General features: G+C 41.0%; 1 protein-coding gene across 1 annotated transcript in view; it reads left to right on the top strand.

Annotated features, from left to right (window-relative positions):
* The window catches only part of AVL9 (AVL9 cell migration associated), a 138,737-nt gene that overhangs the window by 11,838 nt on the left and 110,622 nt on the right, over positions 1-16,277 (top strand). Inside the window, exons 2-4 of the mRNA XM_056520407.1 lie at positions 10,953-11,073; positions 11,858-11,943; positions 13,941-14,012. Coding sequence (XP_056376382.1) covers positions 10,953-11,073; positions 11,858-11,943; positions 13,941-14,012 — 279 coding nt within the window. The remainder of the gene's footprint in view (positions 1-10,952; positions 11,074-11,857; positions 11,944-13,940; positions 14,013-16,277) is intronic.

Raw genomic sequence — 16,277 nt, forward strand, 5'->3', positions numbered from 1 at the left:
ATGGTAAAATGAGGGTGCGTGTGTGTGCGCGTGTATACCCTGATACATCCCCAGGAAAGGCAGGGGGAGAGAGGCCGCCGCTGCCTGCTTCTCTCCCCCTGCCTTTCCTGGGGTCTAGAGCCCTGCTGCCGGCCCTTCTCACCCCCTGGCTATCGGCGCCGCTGCCCGTTCTGTCCCCCTGACTATGGGTCCCGTGCCCCATTGCCGGCGCCGATAGCCAGGGGGAGAGAAGCGGCGTCGACAGCCAAGGGGAGAGAAGGGGCAGCGGCACCCATTGCCGGCGCCGCTGCCCCGTTGCCTCCCCCCATCCCCGGTGGCATAATTACCTGGGTCGGGTCCGCGCTGCTGCAGGCCTCCGGCTTGCGTCCCCTGCGTCGTTGCTATGCACAGCGCGGCGCACTGACATCATGCGCCGCGCCGTGCAGCGCATAGCAACGACGAAGGGGACGCACGCCGGAGGCCTGCAGCAGCGCGGACCCGACTCAGGTAATTATGCCACCGGGGATGGGGGGAGGCAACGATAGTCAGGGGGACAGAACGGGCAGCGGCGCAGATAGCCAGGGCGTGAGAAGGGCCGGCAGCAGGGCTCTAGACCCCAGGGAAGGCAGGGGGAGAGAAGCGGGCAGCGACGGCCTCTCTCCCCCTGCCTTTCCTGGGGCGGTATCAGCGTATAACACGCACATAGACTTTAGGCTAAAAATTTTAGCCTAAAAAGTGCGTGTTATACGCCGATAAATACGGTACATGCAGGAAAACTAATACGTTTAAAATTGTCATCTTCTGACCCCTATAACTTTATATATATATTTTTTTTCCGCGTATGGGGCGGTATGAGGGCTAATTTTTTTTGATCTGAAGTTTTTAGCGATACCATTTTTTCATTGATAGGACTTATTGATCGCTTTTTATTCATTTTTTCATGACATAAAAAGTGACCAAAAATGCACTATTTTGTACTTTGGAATTTTTGGGCGCGTACGCCATTGACCGTCCGGTTTAATTAACAATATATACCATATTTATCGGGGTATACCACGCACCGGCCTATAACACGCACCCTCATTTTACCAAGGATATTTGGGTAAAAAAAGTTTTTCACCCAAATATCCATGATAAAATGAGGGTGCGTGTGTGCGCGTGTATACCCCGATATACCCCCAGGAAAGGCAGGGGGAGAGAGGCCGTCGCTGCCCGCTTCTCTCCCCCTGCCTTTCCTGGGGTCTAGAGCGCTGCTGTCGGCCCTTTTCACCCCCTGGTAGCCAGGGGGAGAGAAGCGGCGCCGACAGCCAGGGGGAGAGAAGGGGCAGCGGCACCCATTGCCTTCGCCGCTGCCCCGTTGCCTCCCCCCATCCCCGGTGACATAATTACCTGAGTCGGGTCCGCGCTGCTCGGGTCCGCGCTGCTCCAGGCCTCCGTCGTTGCTATGCGCTGAACGGCGCGGCGCATGACGTCAGAGCGCCGCGCCGTGCATAGCAACGACGCTGGGGACCAGCGTCGTTTCTATGCACGGCGCGGCGCTCTGACGTCATGCGCCGCGCCGTTCAGCGCATAGCAACGACGGAGGCCTGGAGCAGCGGAGCAGCGCGGACCCGACTCAGGTAATTATGCCACCGGGGATGGGGGGAGGCAACGGCGCCGGCAATGGGTGCCGCTGCCCCTTCTCTCCTCCTGGCTGTCGGCGCCGATAACCAGGGGGTGAAAAGGGCCAACAGCAGCGCTCTAGACCCCAGGAAAGGCAGGGGGAGAGAAGCGGGCAGCGACGGCCTCTCTCCCCCTGCCTTTCCTGGGGGGTATCGGCGTATAACACGCACACAGACTTTAGGCTAAAAATTTTAGCCTAAAAAGTGCGTGTTATATGCCGATAAATACGGTATTTGTAATTCGGACATTTCCGCACGCGGCGATACCATTTATTTTTATTTACACTGTTTTTTTTTTTATGGGAAAAGGGGGGTCATTCAAACTTTTATTAGGGAAGGGGTTAAATTATCATCACTTTTTTTTTTCCACTTTTTTTTTTTTTTGCAGTGTTATAGCTCCCATAGGGACCTATAACACTGCACACACTGATCTTTTACAGTGATCAGTGGTTTCTGATGAGGAACCAGTGATCGATGATTCTGCCGCTTGACTGCTCATGCCTGGATCTCAGGCTCTGAGCAGTCGTTCGACGATCGTACAGCGAGGAGGCAGGTAGGGATCCTCCAGCTGTCATGTAAGCTGTTCGGGATGCCGCTTTTTCGCCGCAGCGATCCCGAACAACTCCCTGAGCTAACCGGCATACTTTCACTTTCGACGCAGCGTTCAACTTTGACCGCCGTGTCTAAAGGGTTAATAGCGCGCGGCACCGCGATCAATGCCGTGCTATTTTAGCCACGGGTCCCGACCCGCTATTTGGTTGAAAAGTTATTTTTTTTGCGGTATAATAATATAAGTATATAATCATGGGTTTCATTTTAATCGTATTGACCCACAGAATAAAGAAAACATTTCTATTTTACCGTAAAGTGTACAGCATGAAAACAAAACCTTCTAAAATTAGCAAAATTGCGGTTTTCTTATCAATTACCCCACACAAATAGTATTTTTTTGGGTTGTGCCATACATTTCATGGTAACGAGTGATGTCCTTACAAAGGACAACTGGTTGCACCAAAAACAAGCCCTCATACTAGTCTGTGGATGAAAATATAAAAGTTATGATTTTTAGAAGGCAAGGAAGAAAAAATGAAAACGTAAAAATAAAATTGTCTGAGTCCTTAAGGCCCAAATGGGCTGAGTCCTTAAGGGGTTAAATCAACTGGTGCCAGAAAGTTAAACAGACTTGGAAATTACTTTTATTAAAAAATCTTAATCCTTCCAGTACTGATCAGCTGCTGTATGATCCAGAGGAAGTTCTTTTTTTTTTTAATTTCCTTTCTGTCTGACCACAGTGCTCTCTGCTAACACCTCTGTCCATGTCAGAAACTGTCCAAAATAAGGTTTTCTATGGGGATTTGCTCTTACTCTGGACAGTTCCCAAAATGGACAGAGGCATCAGCAGAGAGCACTGTGGTCAGACAGAAAGGAAATTCAAAAAAGAAAAGAACTTCCTGTGGATCATACAGCAGCTGAAAAGTACTAGAAGGATTAAGATTTTTAAATAGAAGTAATTTACAAATCTGTTTAACTTTCTGGCATTAGTTGATTTTCAAAAATATGTTTTCCTGTGGAGTACCCCTTTAAGGTAATATTTATGAAGGGTAAAAACCTGAGTGGTCTAACTAGCCCTGAATGTCTGCAGGAGAAAAAAGAGCACCAGGGCTTTATAGCCACATTCTTTTTCATTACCTCTCAGGCTCACTTTTCACCCAGTATTTTCCTGTTGGACTGGTCTTTTGCAGTAGCAGTCTTTGAAGAACATTTTCTAGAGCACCTGCCTGTCCATGCCTAACATCATGTTGTTTGTATTGTTTTTTATTATCCCTGAAAATAGTGCCATTCTATCAATTTAACATAAATATAGAATCCTAGCTTACCCATTATGTCTGTAGGATTGGAGAGAATATGATTAGGATTATAACTATTCTATCATATGTCATAGATCCAGTAAACGTAGAGCCTAAAATACATTTTTCTTGTATTGTTTTATGGGCAAGGCTTGTGGGTTGCCGCTGGGGACCACCATGATCTCTGGGCTGGCAGCGGTGGTGTCCGGATCACGGAAGCTTGGAGCTTTCGTGTTCTTGACGTCATGCCACGCCACCTCCATTCATGTCTATGGGAGGTGGCGTGGTGGCTAGTACGTAACTGTCACACCTCCTCCCATAGAGATTAATGGAGGTGTGACAGGGGCGTGTTGGCTGTAGTCGAGTTCGCTCCGTGCATTGGATGACTGGGGTGCCGCAGCAGAGATCCCGGGGGTCCCCAGCAGCAGGACCCCTGCGATCAGACATCTTATCCCCTATCCTTTGGATACGGGATAAGATGTTTTCCAGTGGAGTACCCCTTTAAGGGGTTAAAGGAGTACTCAGGTGGAAAACAAATGTTTTCAAATCAATTGGTGCCATAAAGTTAAACAGATTTGTAAATTACTCCTATTGAAAAATCTTAATGCTTCCAGTACTTATCAGCTATTGTATGCACCAGAGAAACTAGTGTAGTTCTTTTCAGTCTGACCACAGTGCTCTCTGCTGGCAATGAAGAAAACAGGTGCTTCTGGCTCCCAATGGTAAAATTCAAAACTTTAACCCCTTAACGACGGAGGACGTATATTTACGTCCTGCATCGGCTCCCGCGATATGAAGCAAAAAATAAGCCATAATATGGATTTTTAGGTGGAAAATTGAAAGGGTTATGATTTTTAAAAGGTAAGGAGGAAAAAACGAAAGTGCAAAAACGGAAAAACCCCGAGTCCTTAAGGGATTAATAGGAAAGTTTAACCCCTTAAGGACTCAGCCCATTTTGGCCTTAAGAACTCAGACAATTACATTTTTACGTTTTCATTTTTTCCTCCTCGCCTTCTAAAAATCATAACTCTTTTATATTTTCATCCACAGACTAGAATGAGGGCTGTTTTTTTGTGCGACCAGTTGTCCTTTGTAATGACATAACTCATTATATCATAAAATGTATGGCGCAACCAAAAAAACACTATTTTTGCATATAAAAAACTTTTAATAAATTTTTTTATAATTTTTTTAATAAAAATGTATTAAAAATGTAGCAATTTTGGCCTTTTTTTTTTTTTTTCGTTCACGCCGTTCACCGTACGGGATCATTAGCATTTTATTTTAATAGTTCAGACATTTACGCACGCGGGGATACCAAATATGTCTATATAATTTTATTTTTTACGCTTTTTGGGGGTAAAATAGGAAAAAACGGAAATTTTACTTTTTTATTGGGGGAGGGTATTTTTCACTTTTTTTAACTTTTACTTTTACATTTTTTTTACTTTTTTTTTACACTTGAATAGTCCCCATAGGGGACTATTCATAGCAATACCATGATTGCTAATACTGATCTGTTCTATGTATAGGACATAGAACAGATCAGTGTTATCGGCGATCTTCTGCTCTGGTCTGCTCGATCTCAGACCAGAGCAGGAGACGCCGGGAGCCGGACGGAGGAAGGTGAGGGGACCTCCGTGCGGCGTTCTGAATGATCGGATCCCCGCAGCAGCGCTGCGGGCGATCCGATCATTCATTCAAATAGCGCACTGCCGCAGATGCCGGGATCTGTATTGATCCCGGCACCTGAGGGGTTAATGGCGGACATTGCCGGCGGGTCCCTGGCTGTGATCAGCAGCCGGGATCAGCCGCGCATGACACGGTCATCGCTCCGATACCCGCGGTTATGCACAGGACGTAAATGTATGTCCTGGTGCGTTAAGTACCACCGCACCAGGACGTACATTTACGTCCTGCGTCCTTAAGGGGTTAAAAATACATGGCGGATCCAAATGCAAAAACAAAAAATAAGACACTCAAACGAAACGCCAATGTGTTTCGACTTGTTAACAAGACTTAGTCATAGCCATGACTAAGACTTGTTAACAAGTCGAAACACTTTGGCGTTTCGTTCGTGTGTTTTATTTTTTGTTTTTGCATTTGGATCCACAATGTATTTTTAAACTTTCCTATTAAAGTTTTGAATTTTACCCTTGGGAGCCAGAAGCACCTGTTTTCTTCATTGTGAACGTTGCACCTGGAGACTCGGCCCCAGTGTTTCTTTCTGGGCTTCCAAAAGGAGATGTGTGCTGTTGCTGTGCATAGACTGTTCCGTAGGAGTGGGTGAGCTGATCTTTTTCTATACGTCATATTTCCGCTCTCTGCTGACACCTTTTGTTCGTGTCAGGAACTGTCCAGTTTAGAGACAAATCCCCATAGCAAATCTCTCATGTTTCTTGACACGGACAGAGGTATCAGAAGAGAGCACTGTGGTCAGACTGGAAAGAACAACTCAACTTTCTCTGCAGTGTACAGCAGCTGATAAGTACTAGAATGCTAGAGATTTTTTAAATAAAAGTAATTTACAAATTTGTTTAACTTTCTGTCACCAATTGATCTGGAAACATTTTTATTCCAGCTTTTTAATGTCTGGCCTTAGTTCTTTAGAAGAAGATTCATACCTGCTAGTTTTTATAAGCATAGCCTTTATTTATTAAAGAAAAAACACCTTAGTCGTGGGTTTCCAGGATTTCCAGTGAGGTAGAGCTGTAACTTTGCGGCTTCCTCCTTGTGTACAGTTTACACTGGTGTGGCAGCTGTGGTTGAATTGATGTCTGTATATCCTGGTGTGGAATCTTTGTACTTTGGCCCTTCTATAATTGTACTGAATTTATTACTCTTTGGTTACTGTTGAAATGTATAAAAGGAATAAAAAGTGCCCCTACCTAGTCTCAGAAGCTTTACCTACATGCTCCCTAGCAGAGTAGCACTGTGTGTATAAAAATAAAATTAAGATGATTCCTTATTAGGTTATATTCATGAATCACAGCTTTGTATCAAATTACTATTGATATGTAAATTGCTTTTATATAGAGATGAAGAGCTTTCTTGTTCAGTAGAATGTGTGCAGAATGTGTCCGCAAAAAGAATACACATGTCTATTTTTCTGCAGATGCTGGAATCTGGATTTTTCACTATGTGAACAGCGAAACAGAATACCACTGAGATCCACGGGACTCTGCTGCAGCGGAATGTCCATTCAGAATATTTTGCACTAAAATTCAGTTGTGTGAACATATTCTAAAGAGTACGGTATGTTCACACAACGGAATTTACTTGCAAAATATTCTATGTAAATAAGGTCTTTATTAGTTTCTGCACTTTCATTTTTCCTCCTCATCCTATAATAGCCTTAACTCTTATTTTTCCATCTACAGACCCATATGAGGCTTGTTTTTTGCGGGGCCAAGTATACTTTGCAGTGACACCCTTCATTTTCCATAACTTATGCTATGAAACAAAAAAAAAATTATTTATGAGGTGAAATTGAAAAAAAAATCAGATTTGGGGTTTTTCTTTTTTTCCCCATTCACCTTGTGGTCAAACTTACATATTGTTTTAATACTTTAGGTCGGCCTGATTACACCAATACTAAATTTGTTTACTTTCCGAATCCCTGACCCTATAACATTTTTGTTTTTCTGTATACTGGGCTGTATGAGGGCTCATTTTTTGGGCTGTAATATGCTGTTTGTATCGGTACCATTTTGGTATTGATCAGACTTTTTGAACACTTTTTATTTGATATTATAAACATTAAAAAAATGCAATTCTGTGATTTGGTATTTTTTTTTTTTTTTAGGTTAATGCCATTTATCGTACGGGATATAAAATGTTATTTTTTTTTATAGTTCGGTCAATTACACACACGCGCCTATACCAAATATGTTTATTTTTATTATGTCTACATATTTTTATATGGAAAAGGGGGCTGATATGAACTTTTAATATGGAAGGGGTTAATGGGTGTTTTTAAACTTTTATTAAACATTTTTTTTTTTAATACACTTTTTTAGGAGGAATCAATTAGATTCCTTATACAGATCAATGCAGTTCTATTGAACTCCATTGATCTGTGTTCATTTGATTGAGCCTGCTCAAGGCTCAATCAAATGCAGATCTTTCGGGGCAGCCATGAATGCAGAGGTAAGCCCTCCGGCTACCTCCACAGGAGATCTCCCCCCCCCCCCCCCCCCCCCTCGGATCACACTGCGGGGGGGAGGGGCTATCCACCCCGCTAGACCACGAGGGATGGTTAAAAGATCCCTTTAGACACCGCTGTCAGTGGTGATCTAAAGGGTTAATAGCTGCCCACGGCGATCGCCGCTTGCCCGGCTATTAGCGGCGGACCCCGGCTACTGAAATCAGCTGGGGGCCGCCGAGTATGGAGTGGGCAGGAGTCAGGAGCCTGCTCCATACACCTTGAGAGCGCCGGTGTGAGGTGCAGACTTGTGTCCCATGCAAGTCTGCATCCGCTCCTGCACCTCACACCACATAAAAAATGTAAAACAAAAAAAAAGGGGGGGGGGGAGAGTCAGTCTGGCCCTGCATGCCCCATACAGGGCTAAATCTATGAAAAATGTGCCTGCCCGGCGCACGGAACTACATGTCCCAGGTGTCGGGCGATAGGATTTCCACATCCCTGTATATAGTACATACAGGTATTTTTCTGACTTTTTATATTGATGGTGTATTCTTAGAATAGGCTAGCAATATCAGATCATTTGGGTCTGACTCTTGGCACCCCCATCGATCATTTTATTAAAGGGGCCATGGTAAGCACTGCTATAGTTTTATTGCTTCTATGCACTGCTTCATACATCTTGCATTGACTGTGTCTAGTACTGCACTATAATCCTTTTGATTTCATAATGGATGATATGCTTTGAAGAGATGAACAAGCCTTTTAAAAATAAATGACACTACCATCCAACACCTGTTTGGAAGGGTCAAGTCTTTTGACGCAGCTGAACATTGGGGGTGTTGGCAGTCAGATCCCTGCCGACCTACTATTGATGGCCTCTCCTGAGGATAGGCTTTTTCATTTTTAATAACTGGATAATTCCTTTTAAGCTCTTTCCCTAGAACTGTGTGCTCAGGGATTTTATGTTGTGTTACTTTGGGTTTCCCTCCTATTTCTATTTTTAAATCTTGTATCTATTTTTAAATCTTTATGTAGTATGTATTTTTCTTCTGTGACATGAAAAAAATAAATAAATAAATATATATATATATATATATATATATATATATATATATATATATTTAAAAAAAATATATATATATATATATATATATATGAATACTACATGACTCCATGTATTCCAATACATTGTGACTGGTGTGGACTGTTTCTTTTATAGCTGTCATTGTAAAGAAACAAGTCTTTGATATCTAGGTGTGACGTTGAATAACATAAACAACTTAATGTCAGTGTGTAATTGAGAGCCTCATTTATTTTGAATAAAGCCTGCCTAGAGGAGCATAACCCTGGGCACTCCGTATAGTCGAGATGTTTCTCTTTTCAAAGTCGTGGGGGTCTTCAGTTACCCAAGTAACAGGTGGAAAGGCTATTGAAGTTACATTTCCATAATCACCACCTGTCATGGCATTGGATTCCTTGTCCTCTTGTTATGGAGTGTTCATTTCCCTCTGCTCAGCATCAGGCCATTCTGGAGATAATCACAGGTTGCTCTATTGTGTTTTGTTTCTGTCAGTTTCAAACATCTGTGTTGTAGAATTTCTTTGTATAGTAAAAGCCACCTTGTGTTGCATAGGCCCAAGAAAGCATTTAGGTGTAACAGAGCAAGTAAAGTAAGTTCAGCTTATCTGGTTTTGGTCTAAATACTGTTAGTTTTTTAAGAAAAGAATTGTGTTACTGCTTGTAAAATAATGTCTGCTCTGTGGCTATATATTTGGAATACAATTATTTAAAGGGGTACTCCGGCCCTGAGACATCTTATCCCCTATCCAAAGTATAGGGGATAAGATGTCTCACCGCGGGGGTCCTGTAACGCCCCCTCCCATAGACTTGCATAGCGGGAATGGGGGGGTGACGACACACGGGGGGCGGAGTCGTGACTTCAGGCCCAGTGGTCGCCACCCGGCTGTTTGTGAGCTGGCACCGTGGCGTGCAGCGCAAACAGGTGGGTGGCGAATACAAGATTGCAGGGGTCCCCAGCAGCAGGACCCCCGCGGTGAGACATCTTATACCCTATCCTTTGGATACGGGATAAGATGTCCCAGGGCCGGAGTACCCCTTTAAAGTTTCTTTTACCACAGCTCTGGTCACACCAGAGAGGAATCATGTGAGGATCATTTTTCCAAAACATTTTTGCCCAGATGTTTAATATCATCCGCTACCAGAACCCTTGTCCATGTAAAATGAACCAGCTTATTTTCATCAATTAGTGGCTCAGTAAATATCTGTTGTATTTATAATGAGAAATCTCCTGTTTAAAAATTGAGGATGCCCCATAATCACAAAAAATATGACCTAATATTTTCTCTTGGTTTCCTTTTGGCCGTCCCCTAAGGGTATGTTCACACAGCGGAATTGGCAAGGAAAGATTTTGGTCAGGAAATTATGCAAATCTGCCATCTTTAGCTCAAAGCAGAATTTTACTACATCCTCAAATAGGTTGGCTCTCAATTCTGCACGAAAATTCTGCTTCAATTCCACTTCAAACTCATTTAATCAGGAACAATTAAGTTGTTCAATGACTTTAATGGGCTTTTACTTGTGGATTCTGCCAGAAAAATAAACATGTTCTGTCTTCTGGCAGAATACAGTTGAGCAACGGAATTTAATCTGCTGAAACTTCTCAGTGGGAATAGAGCGGCAAAAAGACCATTAAAGTTAATAGAACTTTAAAAAAGACATGGGATTGCACTTACCATCCCAGGAAACATCAAGGGGGAGGCAGGGGCTCCAGAGTGATGTATGCCTGTGACTTCGCCAATCAATAAAGAATCCTTGTTCAATCAATTGTTCATGCTCTGTTTGGACTTAGCACCACCGCTACCAATTCATATTCAGAATCGCCTTGTCCGACCCCTGACACATGTCTGCATACCCTAGTCCTACAAGTGCCGGGCCCTCAGTCTCTTAGTTTTCACTTAATTCAAGATGGAATTGGCGCTGAATACTGACACAAAATTACGCAAGTAAATTCCTTGTCAATTCCTCAATGTGAACATACCCTAAAGATGCCTTTACCTAACAGGTCTGAAAATCTTTGGTTAGGGTTCTATTCATTACAGCTCTGTTATGTCCTGGCCACATGTTTCTGGAGAGTGTCTTAGGATCCCCTATTATTTTATAAAAGGGTTCAGCCTGTCCGAAGACTCTATAATGTCAAGTGGCTTTTTAAACAAAGTGCAACCCTGAGACTGATCTCTGCAGAAAATCTGACACAAATGATTAGAAATAGACATTTTGCATTTTCTTTTTCTCCTAAAGGTGGAATTTTCTTACCCTCCTTTGATTCCTGGAGAGGGACATGACAGCAATCTCTTGCCAGAAGAATGGAAATACCTACCATTTCTTGCATTGCCAGATGGCGCACACAACTTTCAGGAAGGTATGAAAATGCGTTATTGCATAATATTTATTATTTGTATAGGAGGAAGATTAGTGTTTCAGATTGTATAAAGCCGGTTATACAAAAATTTGCAATTATATAATTCTCTCAGAACAGGCAATGTAAATACGGTAGTTTGTTTAGTTCTAGTGATGCTGAAAAAGAAGTTTACCGTAGTACATAGTTTGCTCTGTGCAATAAAGACTTTATTGTCAAGCATTTCCAGCAAACTTTTTTTTTATAGACATATAAGTGTGAATAGAGCCTTACGGTTTCTTGTAATAATTATTTTTTTTTTTTTTGTATTACATGTTAACACCTTTTTTGAAAATCAAAGAGTTCAGTGAAGCAAAAATAAATGTGTCCCAATCCTAAATATCAATATAGGAAAAAAGGGACAACATAAACCAAAACCCCTTCCCAATTCTCACACTGATCACATTCCCAAGATCCCAATGAGAGGTCTCTATATATTTGTTACAGTGACTTCCAGATAGCTAGGATAATTACCAAGTTTTTATTTTCTTATCATTCTATAAGACACCATTCTTGCTCAAATACATCTTGCTCAAAAGCTTGTGCATTTTATAGTCAAAAGGCTCTTGACATTACTAGACCTTTACTAACAGAAAAGCTAGCTCTGACCGCAACAACTACCCCATAACACCAGCAGATTGCATGTAAAGCCCTCCACTGTCTCAGACTGCTATTTGTTTCTTTTAATGCTTCAGTGATTTTTTTGTATTTGTATTACTGACAAACTCTGCATTCCCGTTTTTTACAGACACAGTGTTTTTTCACCTCCCACCGAGAAGCGGAGAACGGAAGACTGTTTATGGTGTTTCTTGTTATAGACAGATTGAAGCAAAGGTATCATTCAGTTCATTCTGATTTTCTTGCTTTCTAGTAGATTAAAGCAGGTAATACACTGGGCTTTTCACAGACTTAATACTCACCAGGAGGGGACAGTCCCTGGATTTATGCATGTTTCAGTGACAGGTGATAATGATATGAAGTGACAAGGCTTCTAGTGTTAGAATATTATTATATATAATGTGTGCGCCTGTGCTCAGAAAAATAAACACGTACATCACAATGAGTTGCCCACAGGTGGGGGAAGAGTGTAAATAAAGCCCTTATAAACCCTTCACCTTATAAAACTTAACTTTTATTGGTAAATTACTAAAATAAGTGAATTATTAGTGAATGCAATCACAAGTGGCAGTGTGTTGGGATTTTAATGTGCACTTCTACCCTCAAATAATTGTCTACATGTAAGAACAATACCAGTAATAGTAGCCCAATAGGGTCAGCACACGTTGCAGGTGCGCCTGCCCTAGGCAGGGTATCAAGTCCGTAGCATTTCCTAATAGCAACAGTTTATCCCTTGTTCCTACTGGTCAATATTGTTATTGCTACAGTATCAATAATATACCACCTATGGTGGATATTATAAAACCAGAAGTGTGGGTATTGATATTTATTAAGTATGGTACAGTGTCCTAACACCATCCCAGTCTGAGAGGAAGAATATCTCTGTGATTTCAGAAAACATTGTGACACTATTTGTAGGGGAGCAGGGGTGTAAAAATAAAAAAAAACTACTTGTCCAAGGGACTAAAGTGGAGCACAATCTACTTGTCCCTCAAAAAAATCCACTTGTCCAGGTAGATAAAATTATTTCAACCAAAATAGTAAGGTCTTTATTAGTTTCTGCACTTTCGTTTTTTTCTTCCTATAATAGCCATAACTCTTATTTTTCCTTCTACAGACCCATATGAGGCTTGTTTTTTGCAGGGCCAAGTATACTTTGTAATGACACCTTTCATTTTCCATAACTTATGCTATGAAACAAAAAAAATTATTTGTGAGGTGAAATTGAAAAAAATGCAAATTTGTGTTGTTTTTTTTTTTTTGTCGCCATTCACCTTGTGGTCGATCTTTTACATGTGTTTTTTTTTTTTTTTTTTTTTTTTTTTTTTTTTTAATACTTTTGGTCGGCCTGATGACACCAATACCAAATTTGTTTAGTTTCCCTCATGTTTTAATAATTTTAATAATTTTCTTTTCACTTTTTAATAAAAAATCCCTGAGCCTGTAACATTTTTATTTTTCGGTATACTGGGCTGCATGAGGGCAAATTTTTTGGGCCGTAATATGCTGTTTGCATCGGTACCATTTTGATATTGATCAAACTTTTTAAACACTTTTTTTTTTTTTACTTAATTTTTTCTGGGATATAATCTTATTATAAAAAACGCAATTCTGTGACTTGGTATTTTTTTTAACGTTAACGCCATTTACCATACGGGATATAAATTGTTATTTTTTAATAGTTCGGTCAATTACACACACGCCAATTATATATATTTTTATTATGTTTACATATTTTTATATGGAAAATGGGGGTGATATGTACTTTTAATATGGAAGATTAAAACTTTTTTTTTTGTGTTTTTAAACTTTTATTAAACTTTTTTTTAAATACACTTTTTTAGGAGGAATCATTTAGATTCTCATACGGATCAATGCAGTTCTGTTGATCGGTGTTCATTTGTTGAGCCTGCTCAAGGCAGGCTCAATCAAATGCAGATCTAGTGGGGCAGCCATGAATGCAGAGGGAGGCCCTCCGGCTACCTCTACAGGGGATCGCCTTTTGTGTTATTCAAGCTGAATAATAAACAGGCTTTTTTTTCACAGTTTATTCTTTTATTTGATCAGTTTGTGATTTGGAAGTAATATTTGTTAGATTAAAGTTTAAAAAAGATAGATTCAAGTTTAGTTTTATGTATTGTATTGTGTAATTCTGCACCTTTTTTAAAGCCTTTGCCGTTGTTACTTATCAGAATCTATTCTTTGTTTTATAGGCCTTGAAAGTGCGTCAAGCAGATGTTACCCGGGAAACAGTACAGAAAAGTGTTTGTGTGTTGAGTCAGCTGGTAAGATGCTGGTTTTTATACCATGCACAGGAATTAAATGAAGTGATTCGGTCATATTCGGCATCAACTGCACAGACAATTATGCTAGCCAGGGCAGTGACAGACTGTAAATGATTATGTTAATAAGTGAAGTCTGGAACCCCACCTATCAGACAATGTCTATAACTAAAATACTTCTTTTAACCTTAAGGACCTAGGGTTTTTCCGTTTTTGCATTTTCGTTTTTTCCTCCTTGCCTTTAAAAAATCATAACTATTTCAATTTTGCATCCAAAAATCCATATGATGGCTTATTTTTTGCGCCACCAATTCTATTTTGTAATGACATCAGTCATTTTGCCCAAAAATCTACGGCGAAATGGAATAAAAAATCATTGTGAGACAAAATTGGAAAAAAAAACGCTGTTTTGTAACTTTTGGGGGCTTCCGTTTCTACGTAGTAGATTTGTCGGTAAAAATGACACCTTATCTTTATTCTGTAGGTCCAAACGATTAAAATGATACCCTACTTATATAGGTTTGATTTTGTCGTACTTCTGGAAAAAATCATAACTACATGCAGGAAAATTAATACGTTTAAAATTGTCATCTTCTGACCCCTATAACTTTTTTATTTTTGCGCATATGGGGCGGTATGAGGGCTAATTTTTTGCGCCGTGATCTGAAGTTTTTAGCGGTACCATTTTTGCATTGATAGGTCTTATTGATCGCTTTTTAATCATTTTTTCATCATATAAAAAGTGACCAAAAATGCAGTATTTTGGACTTTGGAATTTTTTTTGCCATTGACTGTGCGGTTTAATTAACGATATATTTTTATAATTTGGACATTTCCGCATGCGGCGATACTATATATTTTTATTTTTATTTACACTTTTTTTTTTGTTTTTTTTTTTATGGAAAAAGGGAGGTGATTCAAACTTTTAATAGGGAAGGGGTTAAATGATCTTTAATCACTTTTTTTTTTTTTTTTTTTTTTTTTGCAGTATTACAGCTCCCATAGGGACCTGTAACACTGCACACACTGATCTATTACATTGATCACTGGTTTCTCATAGGAAACCAGTGATCGATGATTCTGCCGCTTGACTGCTCATGCCTGGATCTCAGGCACTGAGCAGTCATTCGGCGATCGGACAGCGAGGAGGCAGGTAGGGACCCTCCTGCTGTCCTGTAAGCTGTTCAGGATGCCGTGATTTCGCCGCGGCTATCCCAAACAGCCCACTGAGCTAACCGGCATACTTTCACGTCTAAAGGGTTAATAGTGCGCGGCATCGCACGCTATTAGCCACGGGTCCTGGCGGTTGTTAGAGGCCGGGCCCGACCCGCTATGACGCGGGGCCACGCCGTGGCCCCGCATTATAGATCGAGAGCAGACACATGACGTTCCAGTACGCCATGTGTCCTTAAGGGGTTAAAGCTGTTTTCTGGCAATATGTATTGATGACTTCTATATAGATTGTCAAAATAAGATCAATGGCGTACCAATGGAGCTAAAGTGCCATTTTGATTGGGCTTGAAGAGCTCTCTCTGTCAATCACAGAGTAAGAGTGGCACACAGGAGCAGGGAGAGATGCAGCCAGGGGGCACTTCTGTGGGCATGCCTCTATGACCCGTAAGAGAGAAGTGATTGCTAATATTACAATGAAACTGCATCAGCAGTTTCATAGAGATTTTCCATGTAATAGTTTGCCCTAACGCTATCAAGTTGCATGTAGCTGAACTGTAGTAGAAGGTCCCACAGACACAGTGGATCTGCTGGGAGAAAACTGAATACTTCAACAGATGTCAGACAGCAGCAAACCAGATAAGAGAAACCAGTCACGGATGAATAAAATACGTTTTTTTCTTCATTAGATAACAGATAATTGACAATAGACAATGTGTTTCAAGGAGTGTATGCCCTCTTCACCAAATCGCATCAGTACACAATGGAATGGTCCGACATGATGTGCTTGTGTATATGTTTTTGTGTGTGTGTGTATATATATATATATATATATATATATATATATATATATATATATACATACATACACATACACATACACATACACATACACACACACATGCACTTAAGCAGCAGTTCACATTTAAAAGATCCGGGGCAAAGGGCAGCGTACAGATGTGGCAAGTATTTGATAGAAATGAAATAAAATATAATTATATGTAGTAATATAATAAAGAGAAGTTGCAGAACATTCTAGGTTGCTACAATGAGCAGACATTGTGAAAACAGAGCAATACAAATGATGGTCAGCAATCC

This window comes from Hyla sarda, chromosome 5, assembly GCF_029499605.1.
Source record: "Hyla sarda isolate aHylSar1 chromosome 5, aHylSar1.hap1, whole genome shotgun sequence".
NCBI lineage: Eukaryota > Metazoa > Chordata > Amphibia > Anura > Hylidae > Hyla > Hyla sarda.